This window comes from Taurulus bubalis (assembly GCF_910589615.1).
Source record: "Taurulus bubalis genome assembly, chromosome: 2".
In the NCBI taxonomy this organism is placed as follows: domain Eukaryota; kingdom Metazoa; phylum Chordata; class Actinopteri; order Perciformes; family Cottidae; genus Taurulus; species Taurulus bubalis.
The window spans coordinates 42,557,773-42,575,791 of NC_136590.1; the positions used below are offsets into that span (position 1 = coordinate 42,557,773).

Sequence of the window (18,019 nt, forward strand, 5' to 3'; positions counted from 1 at the left end):
ATGGCCTCAAAAGATTAAACACTTGAACGACAAAGCTTTGGCATTGAATTTAAATGGAGTACGCCCCCGTGTGTAGAGCGTGTGTGCGTTTGGAAGCAGTGTGTTGCCCTGCAGCAGTATCTCTTCAGCTGTAGTGTCTGCTGCCCCCTGTTGCTCTGCCCTGGCCCTCTGCCAGCCACAAACACTGCTGGCTCTGGCTCCATCTTACGTCAACAGCAGCTCAACTATGAATTAACCTCGAGCAGTGTGTGCTATTTTCAATGTGTGCAACATCCATCTGCTATGTCTGCCTTGTGATTTTGTCCTTTACTTTTACTTCCTCCTTTTGTGATACCTTTTGTACACTTTGTTCCATTTTAATGTTAAATTCTATTCTAATTTAAAATATCTGATATACTTTTTTTTTTTTTTTGTTGTGTGGAGGGGTCCAAAAAGCTGAACCGTGAACCTTCATAGTGATCAAAGCAAAGACAGAATCCACTTCTTCCTTCTGAGCCCTCAAATGTGCCTCAGGCTTAGCTGAGAAAAAAACTGAATTCACAGAAATACATATTTTATCTTATTAGAAATATCCCCAATCTCACTAAGTAAAACTACATGTAGTCTGTGTTGGGTCAGGTTCACACACACACACACACACACACACACACACACACACACACACACACACACACACACACACACACTGTAATGCAACACTTACACTAATAGAACAGGTGTTATCACAATGAAGTCAGCTGTATGTAGTTGGTCTACTTTCTTTATTAACAATTGTATTTTATTCAACATATTACAACAATTTAAAGAGTTGTTAAAAGGTAAAATGTCAGCCCAGGTGTGTTTCAGTCATTTGTAAACCTGTCACCAATACATTTATTTAAAATGCACAAAAAAGTTACAGAAACAACATTCTTTGCTCAGCAGTTGATGTTTGTCATTGTTGTTGCAGCGTTGAAACAACACATCTTTTTCTACACCTTGAATAAAGAAAGTAGCACTTTAGTCGCGCTTAAATGGCACTTACGTAGTTGAGTTGTACTCATGGTTGAATGCACTTATTGTAAGTCGCTTGGGATAATAGCGTCAGCTAAATGCAATGTAATGTAATAATGAAACACAAAGAAACTCAATATAACTTTTGGACATGTGGCACACTTTGCCTTACGTTACATTCAAGCATCATTCACCTTCACACCCACTTCATGCTGCATTTAAAAGCAATAAGAGGTAGAGAGTTTATGTTCTTATCATCTGTTCAATTCTGAACAGGTGGATTTGAGGTCTGTGACAGAAGGTGTGTCCTCGCTCCAGCGTTGTGGAGCCAGGGTTTAGTTGAGCAACAGCTGGGCCCTCGTCTCATTGTGCCAATAGAGAGACGATTGGCAGATCTAGCTAAACATAGTGGACGGGCTACTTTGTATGTAGCATTTATGAACACTATATCATGTATGTGGCTCCACACAGCTGCTGCAACAAACGCTCTTGTGCTGAAAAGACAAAACAAATAATCAGCCTACACTACTTCCAGAAAATGAAATTCCTCTATTCTGCTTCTAAAAGCCTCAGGTAATAAATCAGCCTACACATGTGAGCAGTTTGAAGTTGAGTTTGCTGATGACTGCGCTGCTGATCATTCTGCTGGAGTCCACAAGGTGGAGACATTTGTAAAGTATTTGCAGTGGAAGTTGACCCTCTGCTGTCATCTCTGCAGCTCTACAAGGTTCAGATGGGTTATTGAGACATCTCCTCTCCCAGTCAACAATCAAACGAACTGCAGATCACAAACATGTGTAATTCTCTGGTAAGATACCGTATATATATATATATATATATATATATATATATATATATATATATATATATATATATATATATATATATATATATATATACATATATATATATATATATATGTATATACTGTACATGTTTGGCTCTGTAACTGTTTAAAAGCATCTCCAGGCCGGTAACGACGGGGCTGACGGAGGCTGTCCATCATCTTTCTTTATAATCCTGAAAGAAAATGACTCACTGAATACAGGGCAGCGTTTTACACAGCTACATGTCCAGAAGTCAGTGTAAGTATGCCATGGGGATTCTCTTTGTTTCAGCTAATAACCTGATTTTAATAATAGTTACATTTTGGTTATAGTATTTCTCCTTTAGATAAAACTCACTACACATCCATTTAGGTTTAGTAACAACAATGTAGTATCTGTATGGCAGTACTGTCAGGAATTAGAATAATGTTGCATTCTTTTTATATATATATTACAGTACAAGCTGGATATACCCTGCACCTCTCATGTATTAATGCTCTTCCGCACAGTGCAGCAGATCTTCTTTGCGTCCGTGCATTGTTGACAGATAAGCTGCTGAAGAGAGAGCAAACATACTGAATACATGGCCAAGCAGGCTGGGTCTGCACAAGGCAGATGTTTCATAGTTCACATATACATTAAAATAGACAAACCTTGCATTGTTCTCCATATCAGTTCTCTGGTTATAAACCCCCTATGCAGTGCAAAGGTCCGGCTGTATCAGTGCTGTCACCATGGAGAAACCATATAGGGCCAAAGTGCTCGGTAAAGAAAGCATAAGAGCGAGCAGACGGGCTGCATATGAATAATACTGCTCACTGAGAGATGAAGGGTGTCATACTTCAAAGGTGTATTCTGTGGAGTCTGCAATGGAAACAATTGGAAATATATATATATATATATATATATATATATATATATATATATATATATATATATATATATATACCGAAGTTGACTTCTTCTTTAATTCTGGGGGTCCAAACATGTGAACAATCAAACTTAACTTGAGGCCATGAATCATAACTGGTGTGCATTATTAATTAGTAAATGTTGGCCTCTACTTTTTCTCTCTGTGCTTCAGTAAAAAATGAGCTAATAAAAAATAAACAGAAGTGTAAAATAAAGTTGTGTACATGTTATACACGGATTGGTTCTCCAGGGAAATTAAGAAAATCTTATTTTTTGAAATATAGAGCTTTTTTATTTATTTACACAAACACATTACTCATTATTTAACACCAATATGTATTCTTGAGTTGTCATGTAACCTTTTTCTGCCTTCGGTCAGTTTCGGGCTCCATGCTCACCTCCGCGTCATCACCTCGCTATAACCCGCTGTGGCTTTAAGCGGCCTCACCTCATTGCAACACCGGGGTGTGGCATACAGAGCGCGGACTGGAATAAAAACCCTCAGACTTCCCGGAAACACTCGTGGAAGAGTGAGACCTCATCGCACCATCATGTCTGAGTGGAAGAAGAGATGTGAGGCTGAGTGGAGCCTGGACGGCGCGCCGATGCCCGACAGCCTGGACTGGAAGTCCGTCTATGACGCCAAACCGCTGGGGAGGAATATGCTGAAGAACCCGTCGCCTAACGGTAAAACAACAACAACAACACAACAACAACACTGCTGTTCTGCTCTGCTGGCCTACTTATTGATCAGGGGACTTTTATTTACAGTACTCACCCAGAGGAAGGATCAAAGTTGCATAGCTACAGATGTTAGTGCGCGTGCTTACTTGTTGCAGGGTTTTCCAAAGTAATTAAAAGTGTTTCAAAGTTGTGGTTTGATCCAGAAGTGGTCTCGAGATGCATCCCTCATCTGTCCGTCAGCACCAGGCTGCTGCTCCCCTCCAGGAACCAGAGCTGCCAGCTGTGTGCAGCCCGGCGGACCGGAGCTGCGTGACGCTGCGTGATGCTGCGGTCTCTGTAGCGCGCACTGACTGTCATGTGGTTTCCTTTTTAAGGAAGCCTCATCTGCTTAAATACACGGTAGTGCGTGGATAGCCACTAAAAACAGGAACATCAGCCAACTGTCTGTCTGCGATGTGATCAATAAGTACCACACATCCATGAGACGGGGATATGCAAAGTGAAACCATATATGATATACAAGTGCAGAAAAACACGAGTATGTATGTGACAATGAATTTACATCATTTGTCACAATACTATTCTATAATGTCTATCTCTATTCCTCCAATGTAAAGAGCCCCTTGCAGGTTGTCTTGGCTTGAGATCTCCATTGTTCAGCTTGTTTCAGAAGCATCTGAAAATGTATATGAAATGCTCAACGCCATGGAACATATTTCAGAGATATCAAAAATGTCAACCTGAGAGGGGAAATCGGAAGACAGAGACCCAGGATGTGATGAGGTGAGGTGAGGCTTTAAGAGGCGTGTGCACCATTTACTAAACCTATACTCTGAAGAAGTATTCATCATTAGAGAAGATATTGGTCCATCCCATTTGTAACGCAGGTTTAGGGTGAGAAGAGGCGCATGAATAGATTCTGTGTGTGTGTGACCCCTGTGTTGGCTTGGGCTAAAAAAGAAGACTGTTGCAAAGTCGGATTCTTCAGTGACAGCTAACCCAACTGGAAGTTTACTTGTCCAAATAATGCCAAAGTCAGCTTCATGAGCTGCAGAGTGTGTTTGTCACACAGAGGCACACCCTGTGTGAGAGACTTATCCTTTTGGCTTTGGGAGATTTACAGTGGCTTCAGTGGGTGTGGTGCCATTTACAATTGTCCCTTTTGTCTTCTTCCTCCAGGCGTCAGCAAAGACACGCCTCCGCCTGAACCCGACCTGCCTGAAGAGCCAATGCGTGGACCTCCACAGGTGCAACCTCCCGGTGAGGCGCAGGAGGGTTCTGTGTGTTTTGAGCTGCGGAACCAAAAACGCGGAAAAATGTCTCAAATCAGGTTTTCTCTCAATTCACAGGCGAGTTCAGCGGCTGGACCACGAGCATCGAAACCCTCCCCTACGACTCCAGTGGCGTCCCAGCGGGTGCTGTGTGCTGTCAGTTGCCTCTCTGCAGGTGGGTGTCACCGGAGGGGGTCAGTAGTACAGCAATGCAGCTGGTCCCAACAAGGATTACCTGTGGGCGTATGATTCCACCCACGATAGAGGGCCAAAAGGCCAGGACACTGAATAATGTGTGTGTGGTAAATGTGACTTCTCTCTCTCTCTCTCTCTCTCTCTCTCTCCTCAGCTGGTTCACCATGGAGCAGGTTGTGGACCTGAAGGCCGAGGGACTGTGGGACGAGCTGCTGGACGACTTTCAGCCTGAAATAGTCATCCAGGACTGGTGGGTTAATGAGCAACCCCACTCCACAGTGACTACTTATCACTGTGCTCCTTATCAGCTCTGGTCGTAGATGACACCGTGTACAGTACGTGTTCTTACAGTCTGTGCATGTGCACGTCATTCAGGTTTTGCCTCGGCGTGGACGGGCCTCTGGCTCTTGTGTTTGTGTGGACCATACGCAGGAGATAGTGTTGTTTGTGGTAAACAAGCCGCCTTGCCTTTGGCTCGATTAGCGTAGCATCAAAGTGCAAATGCTACTTGATGTTACATTAAAACAACCATTTAAATGTTCATCACAAAGCATAAAAGTACAATCTAATAACTACAGCGTTCCCCTGCGGTGCAAACCAGTAGAAATAATGCTTTTTACTGGTTTGTTTGGATATTCAAACCCATTGTTAGGTCACCAGAAATCATCAAAGTCTAACTATTCATTCATTATCCATCCAGGCTGTATTTTACAGTTGCTACCAATTTCCTAGGAAATGACTCCTGGTCATTTGGTACTAATGGAAGCACGTTCTGGGTTTTCCTCATAACTTTAGTCGACTCTCAAAACTCCAACCACACCGCCAAGTCCCCGCTCTCACCTCCAGACGCCGAACAGCGCCTACTAGTGGTCATAACTGTTATCAGATCGTCAATTTAACAGAACTAAATACTAATACTAAATATGTGTCTACAAGATGATAGACAGCAATTCAATAACATACTAAATGTATACTTGCACATGTACAACTGTGTTTACGTCATTAAGTTTACATCACACAATTTCCCTTTTCCTTAATTCTAAGGAATTTCCCTCTAGATTTAAAGATCTAGACTTCCTCCCCCGGTCCAAACACATGCAGGTTAGGGGTAATTGCTGAATCCGAGTTGTCCGTAGGTGATGATGTGAAGCGAGAACGCTTGTCGGTCTCTATGTGTCGGCCTTATGATTGACTTGTCTTTGGTATTACCCCGCCTCTCCCCCATATAATGGAATGGATGGATCCACTTATTATTGGACTCTTAATTCCTCATCTATGTTGAAATGTGTGCTTGGCTGTACTACTGGCTGACCTGATGTGCTGTGACTTTAAAGAATCTCCAGGTTGCACTAATAATAACCCCCTGTAATTAATTAATACGAACAGACAAAGTTGTTTCCAGGAAGCTCCGTGGAAGTTGACAGGAAATAACTTGGATAAGTTGTTATCCACGTCCTCTTTTTCTCTGTGTTTGGCAGCATTTATTAATGAGCTGCCATCAGATTTCTTGCCGCATTACACACGTTTAAAGTATCTGTCCTTCCGTCAGGTACGAGGAGAGTCAGCTGGATAACTCCATCTACCAGCTGCACGTGAAGTTACTGGGAGCAGACAAAAGCGTGATCTCAGAGCACACCGCCCACCCCACCGAGGACCGCGGCGCTTACTCGCACACCTGGAAGGAGGTGAGTCCCTGAGCGCTGACAGCTGGCCGTGATCAGGACGACTCGGGCCTTTAACTGCACGTCTCTCTGTTGACCTGCAGGTGTCCCACGTGTTCTCCGGCTACGGACCAGGGGTGAGGTATGTCCACTTCCAGCACCGGCTGAAGAACCAGTTCCTGAACGGGTTCTACGGCACGCTGTCCAGCGGCAGCTCGGTGGTGGTCAGACCCACTAGAACCAGCGCCTAGGCCCAACCCAGCAGAAAGAGTTGCTATCACACTCCATGTAACCAACCAGATCAACACATATTTCCTTGTGTAATGGTTAGATGGTTAAATGGTTTGATTTTAAGAAGCATTGCAAAGTATGCAACCAAACAAGATCGATATGTGCATTCATGTTGTATTTGTTTTAAAAGATAAAGGGGGGAGGGAATTTATTTTTGCTGTTCTTTGAGCAACCATACACTGTTTTGTGCCATAATAAAATATTTTGTTCTTATTTCGCGCTACGTTTTATTTGTAGCAGAGCAAAATGTGTCTTAAAAAGACTAATCTGCATGGAATAGACATGGAGTATACTGTAAACACGCTATCTATCCACTCACTCACAGTGCAGTGGTTTGGTCATAATTAAATGGTGACTGTGCAGATACATGAAAGATTCACAGTTCATGTTACTGCGGGTATGATCCTGTCCTTAATGACCTAAAACTCATGAATCAGGCGATAAAGATTTTTTACACATTAAAAAAATGATTTGTGGTAAAGTTATTCTCAAATCTATACTCGCCAGAAAAAGAAAAAAAATAAATAAAAAATGAAACGGGTACAAACACCATTCCAACTTCAGTACCTTGATTTACATCAAGACTGACTCCATGCAAAGACGCTTCATGTTGGTTTGAAGCCATTTTCCCTCTTTTTGTTCTGCTGCTCTCCTTTTAATAATGCATGCATGACCTCAATGCTGTTTTGCACGATCCTTTTATTTATATCTCTTTTTTAGGCTTGTATCAGAATATGCATGCTACAGGGATGTCACAAAGTAGTAATAGTTACAACACCATAAATACCAAAAAAAAGACAATTTAAATTAAATCTCACAATACACATAAGTGATCAAGAGTTTTGTTTTTTGAAAAATATTCATGGTCTGTACATCCATGGAGTGCTCAGTATGCTTTGTTCACAAGCCTTCCAATATATCCAAGCGCAACCGCAGAGGATGAGAGAGAGACAGAAATAAACGCTCTTATTTGACGCCACTTTTTGTAGAAAATCCTAATTTTCTGTGTAATTGTAATATTTATATATATATATATATATATTTTTTAAACATATATTTTGTGGTTGATAATAATAAAGCTCACTTATACAACCTACCAAATCGAGCAGCAAAGTGTTTCAGAGACATAATAACAATAACAAAGTACAGCGTTACAATACAAACAAACACATGTATACATCCAAGCCTACAGGTAGGATTGTGCAATGAAGATTTAATCTCAAAACATACCTTATGTGGTTTATAATAATACATATATATTAATATAATACATATCAAAACGAGTTTCACATGCATACATAAAATAAGCATACAATGCCGGATAGATGCACATTTCCACCTAAATATATATTTATAAACACACGTGAATAAATCCTAAAGGGGTGTGACTGTTTCTTTGATGTCCCGCCAGAAAAACACACATTTAGGATTAAGTTTTACTTCCGACCACAAACCTCGTCAATCCGCGTCACCGAGACGTTTTTTTTTTTTTTTACAACTCCGCCGTGTCCTCCGAAGCAGGAACTTCGGAGGAGACCGTGAACGCAACGCGTCATCCTCGCAGCATCAACCGGCGATGCGCGTGAACGGAGGAAAAAGTTCACTCTCGTGTGAGTTCAGCGGCGTGTCGGCACGGAGATAGTTTTACCGGAGCGCGTGTTTCCACACTTCCAGAAGCGATGCCCGGCTCCGGCGGAGCTGTGCCATAAAGCCCGGAAGGTAAGACAGCAACGCGGGGAAGGGAAGGAGAGGACGGGGGATAAACTGGTATTTTTGGGGAGTCCGCTCACGGCGACGCCCTCGTGACCATCCGTAGTTTTGATTGATAACGTAGCCCACTACACCACCCCTTTAATATCATGTGGACTCAATATAACATTATTAGACTATTAGAAAGAGTCTTTGAAGTTTGTCAATGAAGATATTTGTCTAACTAAAAATAGTATATTTTGTTTTCTCAATGAATCTTATCTATTGTAAAGTTATGATTCAGCAAATAAATCCATATTGTAAGAGGCATGATGTCAGTAAAACAAGGGGGGAAAGAAAACAATTACCCAGTGATAGTGATCATCTTTAAGATTGAAAGAGACTCATCCTCCACCCTCCATAATATAATATCACTTTTTCTTCTTTTTTTTCTTCCTATGTAGCAAATCTAAATGTATTTGTGCAACCTTGAAATACAATGACAAAAAAACACAACCTTGTAACCTTGAGTAGAAACTATTTCCTTTTTAGTATACTTAAAAAAAAAAACTTTACACCATAAATAATAATAAAAAACAGAAGTAGCAGCAGACTACTGCACTCCCTGGCACCGCTGGCTGAAATGCCACATGGTTAAAACAAGTTTGGGTCATAACCTTCGCCTTATTTTCGCCATATGTGTTTGAATGTTGTACATCCATCACTGGGAAATGTCTTACCACAACTGTTCGCTGTATTGTTTATTCACCGTGCAACATTCAGTTGATGCTGTAAAAACGTCCCCCTGCCCGGCGGCAGCAGGAAGACGCCTCCACCTGCCCAGCGACGCGCTGCAGGTGGTTTAGTCATCAGCAGCCTTTTCTGCCACTCATCTACCACATGAAGGAATACATCTTAAAACCAGATTGTGTGTGTGTGTGTGTGTGTGTGTGTTCCTGCTGGACACACAGAAGGCCCCACTGGTTCACATTGGGTGAAAGATCCCTGTTCCTTCCTCCCTGAGGAGGCTTGACCTTCAGAGCCGACATTTAGAGCGCCGGTCAGACGAGCAGACCGGCTGCGTCCCGCTCGCCCGTCTCTTGTGTCCACTGCTGCCCACGGGCGTGTTGCTGATGTGTGAGACAGGGCGCCCCCCCCCCCCACACACACACACACACACGTTGACAATCCGTTATATTCGATTAACACTTTTCAGAGAAGCATCCAAAATTGTACTGAAATTATCACTCTTTTGTTTTTTGCATTCGAAAACCAAAGATATGAACAAATCATATATATTTATTCATACTTGTGGATCAAAATGAACTTTGTGTAGTTTCAGCACCACAGAACAATAGACAAATAACACCACACTAGAAACAGACTGTATTTGAGACAATTACACATAATTGTAGAAAAAGTCAGACTGAAAACAAAAAAGAAATGTAGATAATGCACATAACTTTTATATATATGTGTATGTATATATATATATATATATAAATGATGAGTGGATTGACTGACCTGCAATCAATCAGCAGCTATTTTAAAAATGGATAATTAATTTTCACGTTTCAAGCATGAAAAGCGCGAAACTCTTGCTGTTACCAGCTGCTTGTGCTTTCTCTTTTCTTTTTCTCTCTTAACAAAAAAAAAAGTGTGAATTGTGCGTCTTTGTGGTTTTGGACCGCTATCATGAGTGACCTTGGGCTTGTGATGAAATCGCGATGGGGCTTTTTTGCTGCTGCATGTTTTATAGACAAAACTCATTAATCGAGAAACTAATCTGAAGATTTATCCATAATAAAAAATGAATGTAGTTTATATTTACAAGTTGTAAGTGTTGTCTTTTGGTGCCACGAGGACGGCAATATGTTAATACGGTTTTAGACGCCAAATCCAAGCAGTCCAGCACTAAAGCCTGGCTGACACTTATCCTGAAACGCGAACCCCCCCCACGCGTATGTGACGGCTCCAGTAAACCAACGCTGCATCATTGTGCACACACAGGCACCGATATGCCGCGCCATCGCAGGTGCCACAGGACAAAAGGGCCGCGCCACACCTCGCGTTTGCTCTCGGACCCGACTCTCCCGCTGAAAGCCTTTTTCATCCACGTGATTTAGGGAAGCCAAGACCTATGGATGGGTCTCTCTTACCCCGAGCGAATTAGATTACTGCACCTCACTTTGTTATTGATGTATGCTACGATAATGAGCTGCGTTAGGCCCAAAGCCATGAGGACTGGAGAAATGATCTATTTCACAGCCGTCAGGCCCAGATTTGTTTCTTTTTGGGGCTTTACAACTCCGTTTAACAATCGTAAAGCTGGAGGTGACGGCAGTGTACAGTGTACAGTGTTAGTGCGTATCGGCCTCTCTGTGAGAGTGGGAGAGGAGAGTTGGTGACTGTGGGGGTCTGTTTTGTTTTCACTGACCCCCTAGTCTATTGTGTAGTTCAGGCCCGCCGGCTGCCTCTGCATATTTTGTCGGCCTAAACTAGATCGTTGCCCTGAATTGGAAGCGGTGAAGAATGAAAGGCCCCAGAAAGACGTTTGGAACGTAAACGGCGGGTCGCGGTCACGCTGCCTTGTCCTCGTCTGTCCGCTCTATATTGTTGCTCAATGGCAATATGTTACCTTTAGATAATAAGTAGAGATTTTCTCCTGAATAAGTCACATGGGTGGGGGGGCAACTTCCCTTCAAAGGTTAGTGATTGCTCACGGTGGTCAAGTTGGGGCAACAGTGGCGTTGCCTCAAAGTGAAACCAGTGTGTCTGTTTTCCTGGTGTTTTCTGGCTCCATCCTGAATATTGCATAGCCCGTGTCCCTGTCTGGGTTCAAACCCAAGTTGAAAAACGCCGTTCCTTCTAAGGTGACAGGGCTGCAGAGGCCGGGAGCCGGGCGTCTCAGGTAATGGAAACCCCAGGAGCTGCTGTCTGCTGGCTGTCAGCTGTTTGTCTACCGGCCCCTCTCTCGTCCGCCTCACCTTCCGGCCTCATGCGGCCCTCTCTCTCTCTCTCCGCCCGCCTCCTTCACGGTGAGCCCGGGCCCGAGAGGCGCACGTGGAGAAACCAGGATCAAAGGTGTAAGTGTCAAGTTTTTGTTTTAAAGCAGAGGCGGAATTACTCGAGGGGGAGAAACGAGAGCCGAGAACGGCTTGGAGATGTCGGATGGAGTCAAAGTGATTAGAGAAGGAGAGAGACGTGGAACTCCCTCCCCACCTCCGATATCTCAAGAGGCCTCTTTTTAAAATGTCACAGCACCTTATTCATGCTGAACCTGAAATCACACTTGAATATATTCGCACGGTGATGTGACCTCTACACCATGAGATGATGCAGTATTATGCCACAGTGTTTATACAGCGATACGAACACATGTATGTATCGTAGCTCTTGTGCATCAGGCCGTCGGGGCCAACGATGCAAATCAGTGAGCAGTTGTATGGCAGCGTCTGAAAGGATGAGAGCGCACGTCCCGGTATGAGCCACTGAGCGGGCCATGAGGGGTTCTTACAACTTCACCTGTCACTAATCAGAATTGTCCATCAAAGCCACAAAGACCTTTTGGAACGGGTGGATTTTGATGGATTTCTTTTGTTCTATGTGATCTTTAAACGACGGCAGTGGTAACAGTTCCCAAGAAGGGAAGGCATCCTGAATACGGTCAGAGTAACAGGACAGTGTGAATTGACGGTCATTTTGATCCTTTGGACACGGGGCGAGGGGGAGAGACTGTGGGCCACTTGGGGTTATCTTTCGTCTGGGCTTAAAAAACAACAACTAATTCTGCTGCTGGTTCTGATTGAGCCTGTGTAGGTAACTTAAAGCACTTTAAAAGTGGTCTGCGATCGGTCTTTGGAGCTGGATCTCAACATCACAGGCCCCTTTATTCATGCACTCTGCATGGAGGAACACATGGACATCCAGCAACATCCTGTCAGTGTTCTAAAATCCATCAGAACATTATCAGAGCATTTACAACTCACTGCTGCTCTCTCTCATCCTCCAGCTGCCAAATATCACACGAGCGCGCAGCTGTACGAAGCCTTAAGTGACATTAAAGGTATACTTCTACCACAAAATGATCATTTGTGTATCAATTACTCCCCTCAAGTTACACTGAATTCTTTAAGGACACTTTTGTTTCTCTCGTGCCTCCACGGGGAACGGAGAAGCAAAAATCTCCCAGATCAGTCTTGATGAATGGAAGTAAATGGGACCCTCACACAGCCTGTGCAGTGTAATCCGGTCTCTTCAGCATGCCTGTACAAGTGTTTATGATTGTTTTAATTAGTACGCTTTTTGCAATGATCTGCGTGTGTTTGGGAAGTCGTGAAACCTGGACGAGGGTGAGATCGTTCCACTGATTAGTGACCGAAGCCGTGACTCAGACGTTCCTGCTGTTAAATGTGTAATCTGATGTGCGCTGCATCCTGACAGGCTCCTCGCTCTGTCAAAAATTGAAGTGCATTTATAGTTCAGTCCAGTGACTAATGTAACTTGTTCAAACATTTGCAGAGAACTGTGCTCTGTGGAAACTACAAACCCCGACTTGACGGTTATCTAGATAACTCTTTAACGAACCCTGCTCTGCTTCATGTGCTCTGTTCTCAGGACCAGGATTTAGTATGCGTGGAACTCTTTGGCATTTTTAAAAGGCTGATATTTATTAGGATATTCATCACCGTCAGCTTCTGGCGGCCCCATTTTGACTGCATCTGTGTGGCACGAGGTGCCGTGGACGCGATCCAGCGTGGTCGGCCGGTGAAACGTGAGAAATGTTGGATGTAAATAAAACCATGTTTACAATGCGGCCTCCAAAAGATATCTTTAATGCCTCGTTAAGGGTTTGGCCCGGCCTCTATCTCTCTATCTGTCTGTCTGTCTGTCTATCTGTGCGTCTGTGTCCCGGCAGATCGTCTTTCACTCGGATCCGTCAGGGGTTCATTGATAGGCCCATCGCAGCGGGCCAAAGCCTGTGTTACTTATTAACAGGGTGGATCTCTTTCCTTTCTTTACTTTAACTGCGAGAAGAAAGACCATCAAACTGCCTTGATTTGTGTGTGTGTGTGTGTGTGTGTGTGTGTGTGTGTGTGTTTGTGTGTGTGTGTAACTTGAACGGACGTTATTGTGCACAAGTGGAGGCGTTTTTTACCGTATTGCTCAAAATCAAAGAGAAAATTGCTCGGAGCTGCAATCCACGAGGCCGCAAGGGAAAACTAATTAATTTCCTCAAATATACGCAAGAGTACCACCTCAGCAACCATGCAGCAGCAAATTATACAAAATTAACATAACCCTCCCCTAATTTACCTACATGTCCTGACTAAGGAGCAGATGAGAATGCCACGATTAAATCAGTTTCCTGTGTCATAAATGGGGAGAAATAACTTTTTGTAATAAAACCTCCTCCCAGGATCTTTATTCGCCCACAAAAAGGAACTTATGCCAGATTAGTTTGATTACACTAGTACTATATAACTATTTGAAGTAGCCCCATCCTTCCACGAGCAGAACAATTTAAAGCTGCTATAATCAATATTTTAACAGTGGATCAAATGATTTGATCCACATTTGATCACACGCTCCCAATAACCCTGTGAGCGACTAGCTGTTGCACATAGCGGAGCCTTTAGCATCTAAAGAGCCGTGCATGTCCCTCAGGAGTTCACGGTTTAGAGGAGAGTGAATGTTGGTGGTTGTCTTTACCCGGTGAGTGTTTAGGATGAGGTGAGGTGAACACGGGCGTTGATCGACTGCCTGTGAAATAGATGCATGGTATGTTATTGGTTTACCTGCGACCATCGAGAGTACTTCCTGGAAAGGGGATCTTTGTCAATGTTCAAGCTGCAGTTTTCTTCCTGTCTGTGATGTATTGGTAATGGAGAACGGCCGTGTGTGTGTGCTAACACGGACACGCTTCCAGGCTCTGTTTCTGAATGCACACGCACGTCAAATTGGACCAAAGTCTCCAACTGATTCAGTTTTTTCTTGTTACCCAAAACAAACGATCCTGGACTTGAAGGAATGGTAATGTGTGGAGCCAGACCCTTCACTGTGGAGTGAGGTCTGGCTCAGGCGGCAGCCTCTGGCAGAAGAAAAGCTTTAAACCTGCATTCTCTCTGCTGAACACCAGGGGGCGACTCCTCTAGTTGTATAGAAGTCTATATAAATGACTCTACTTCTCTCTTGATTTATTCCCTCATTAATATTGTAAACTTGAGTTCATGGTCTCAAACTCTAGTTTCAAGTCTTCTTCAATACAACATAATGTTTATTTAGTAAATGATGGTTCATTTTGAGTCAAACAGACCATAAAGCAGGGATGCTTTAGGGCGGGGCTACAAGGTGATTGACAGGTCGCTACCATAGCGTTGTCTGGTCTGGGAGTTGTCCGTGTTTTCTTTTTATTCTTCTTCTTCTTCCAACCCTTTCAGAGTGTGTTTTCAGTTAATGAAAGTAACATTTTGGTCCCCTATTCTGGTTCAGCATTCGGTTGCACCTAGCTCCACCCTCTCGTGTCACTTCTGGTTGCAAAAAAACAAGATGTCGACTGCCCAAAATGCTGAGATCAAGGCTTCAAAACTTCACAATGACTGCGTCCTCTTCTTATATGTCTAAGGTCTGGCTATGGGAGACTAGCTTGATTTGAAAAGTCCATCTGTCTGACAGTTTAGGCTACGAATAAGAGTACATTTGTTTTCATTGACGAATGAATCGTCTCTGCTACTCCGCTTGTCATGAGTAGCATCCCTCACCAGACAGTACCCCACTGTCCAGGTGCAGGAAATATTAAACTGTCCAAGGTGCTAACTCGCCTTTTTTTTTTTTTGCTGGCACTGCTACCTGTGTAAGATAACCCCAGGCAATCACTTATCTCTGGTGGTGACGGATACTGGACGTGACGGATACTGGACGTGTCAGAGGCCGTAAGGCGAGAGGAGCTGTCACCCGGCTCACTGTTCCTGTGCGCTCAAGAGGACGAGGAGCCCGCGGACCTGTCGACACCCCAGGACCCCCGCCTCCCAGGCCCGGTAAGGGCTTGAAAGAAGAGCTTGTTGTTGTTCGCTATCGCCGACTTTTACCATGAACACGGATGACGTTGTTCCTGGAGCCAAATCAAAACAATGTCCTTGAATCAGTGTCGCGGCGGAGGAAAGCTCTGAGCGACAACCATCTGTCCATCTACTCTCTCTCTGAAGACGTACTCCCTTTATCCACCAGGCTCCTCTCCCTGGTGATGTTTACAGAGCTGCTCGCAGGTGACATGAAAGGAAACAATATCCTGCTATATTTAGGTGAATGCATCAATCAATAATGCATCCAGCTCTTCCAGCGCTGCCCCCCCTTGATTATCCCACACTCATAGATTTATATTGCCCAGCATTCTGCAGGTCACCGGCCAGGAAAAGGCACCACTTACCACAAAGAGCAGATCTGCTGGGACCTGGAGCTCTGAAGGCCGTTGCAAACAACACAGGATGTCAGTAGTGGTGATGGTGCATTTCCTGTAGGTTGTATAACAATAGAAATATTGAAGCGTTTGCTTCACAAATGTTGTATGTGAAAGTGTTATTTCACACATTAGAAGTGATTTGACAGAATCACTAGTCTCCCTGCCTCTGTTGCTTGTGCGCTATTGTTCTCCAAATATGAGCGTTGAGGAAGTTATTTTTGGTGAGCCTACCAACCCCCCTATCAGTACCTTGCTGGTGTAAGGTGGCCCTCCGTCTGAGGTCGCGGTAACCATAGCAGGCCTTGGAAAGTGAAATGCGATGCGGCGGGTCCTCTGGGCTGTGTTTCTGAATCACAACTCCATAATGAGCTGGCAGAGCTCAAGCTGCATCAAAGATGCAGCACCCCGGTATCTGTTTTCAACTCCCGCTGCACAATAGTGCCGTGTCACCTGTGCCGGGGGAGTGGAGGGACGGAGGGAGGGGACCGAAGGCTTTCTGCCACCCGGCTCACACCCGTACTTCCTCACGCCGCTTTGGACCGCACGCTGCACGTTACTTTTAAGCCTATCTTTGTTATGTTGGGTAACATTGTGATGAATTATTACCTGTAATGGCCAATAAATGAGTTGTAGCTGCACACACAAGGTTTACTCATTTAACTTACCAGCGATGGTGTCAAGCAGGATGGTGACAGAGTAAGTTAGCCTAATTGGTAATGATATAGATTTTTAAAAAAAGAAGTAATTAAAAACACAATGTGATTATTGAAATTGGTGCATTAGAATATTTACCAAATGCATTGCTCTGTTTCTTCCTCAGATATCATTTGAACATCTGCCACAAAGAAACCTTGAGGTTTTTGCTTTCCAGTGGGATTCCCACAGAGACGTCGCCGCAGCGCTGCATGTAAACGAGTGCTGAGTCATTCTCACCACCGGGGTTCAGTGATTAGAGCCGGAGAATGAGAACCGCGGGAGCTGCACGGCTTAACTACCTGGCTTCAGTTTCTCAGGGGTCATTTTGATACACTGTTAAGTTTACTCTGGCGGGTCCGTTTACTTTTAATTGCTATTTAAACAAGCCTTGTGTTGGTGGCGATGGTTAAAAAAAACTACCTGCATCCTAGCTAACGGTGCAGCACGGCCCCAAATGACATCGCTGAAACAGTATGCATGAGTCCGTCTGTGGTTACTCATCAGTGGATTTTATCCTCACATGACTCACACAACTGATACTATACAGCTGGTTTAGGTGTCAGTTTTACAGGATGACGATGCGCTGCTTTGAGTAGGAGCTGCAGAGTTGTTTTACAGCAACGTCAATGTTCTCGTGCATTTTTACACACACAGGAATTATTTTACTGTTGGATCTCACATTGGTTCTTGGAAAAGCTTCACTTAAATGGGAATGATGTGAATATATTACATCATACAGGTGTTTTTGATCAAATTGAACTATTCTTGCATATAATAGTTGGTGCAATTCAGCAAGACTCAGAGGTCATGGCCGTGCTCGCGGCTCTGAGAGGTGATGAAAAGTAGCAATCCGTCTTTTAGATGGAGAGATATTTTAGCGTGCGCCAAAGTGGTGGGCCGACCAACCGACAGCACTGCCGTTCGTATGGAATATGAATGAAAATTCAACAATTATTTATTGTCATTTGCGCAAGAATTATGGAGCAGCATTTGTTGGCAAGTAAATGCTCATAATGCTTATTAAATATGTATAAAAATGCAATTAAAATCAGAATCTAAGACATGAAATAGTACGTTTTTAAATAAGTGTGTATGTTGTATTTTATCCCTATAATTGCAATCCAACACGTGGATACAAGCGTCCTCATTAAGGGTCTTGATAGTGGACCACTTCTCTCCTCACAAACGATTAATTGTAGTGTTTCTACCGTTTTTACACCCAATGGTATCTTTTTGCTCTGTTTCCCCAGGTGAGTCCTCTGACCCAGCGTCTCCCCCCCGGTGACCCCTCCTGACTCAGGGATATCATGGGCGACCTCCCGGTCTCCCCGCTCCTCTTCC

At 43.7% G+C, this 18,019-nt stretch overlaps 2 protein-coding genes across 2 annotated transcripts in view; both read left to right on the top strand.

Annotated features, from left to right (window-relative positions):
* The first annotated feature begins 3,257 nt into the window (after positions 1-3,257).
* On the top strand, positions 3,258-7,020 carry nccrp1 (P1, F-box associated domain containing). The gene is made up of 6 exons (XM_079234057.1): positions 3,258-3,419; positions 4,596-4,676; positions 4,766-4,862; positions 5,037-5,132; positions 6,432-6,567; positions 6,648-7,020. Exons 1-6 carry the CDS (start codon positions 3,284-3,286, stop codon positions 6,792-6,794), a joined length of 693 nt encoding a protein of 230 aa, XP_079090183.1. The 5' UTR covers positions 3,258-3,283; the 3' UTR covers positions 6,795-7,020.
* Positions 7,021-17,985: 10,965 nt separating this feature from the next.
* slc8a2a (solute carrier family 8 member 2a) overlaps positions 17,986-18,019 on the top strand; it is a gene marked incomplete at both ends in the record, with an annotated part of 10,523 nt that continues 10,489 nt past the window's right edge. Inside the window, one exon of the mRNA XM_079237231.1 lies at positions 17,986-18,019. This exon is cut by the window's right edge and continues 308 nt beyond it. Within this exon, the coding sequence (XP_079093357.1) occupies positions 17,986-18,019 (34 nt within the window).

What these genes read in the sequence shown, in the direction of transcription:
- nccrp1 (XM_079234057.1), top strand. Translation starts at nt 3,284, where the DNA reads ATGTCTGAGTGGAAGAAGAGATGTGAGGCTGAGTGGAGCCTGGACGGC. An exon ending in TGTCAGTTGCCTCTCTGCAG is followed by an intron (nt 4,863 to 5,036) that starts GTGGGTGTCACC and finishes CTCTCTCCTCAG; the next exon opens with CTGGTTCACCATGGAGCAGG. An exon ending in ACTCGCACACCTGGAAGGAG is followed by an intron (nt 6,568 to 6,647) that starts GTGAGTCCCTGA and finishes GTTGACCTGCAG; the next exon opens with GTGTCCCACGTGTTCTCCGG.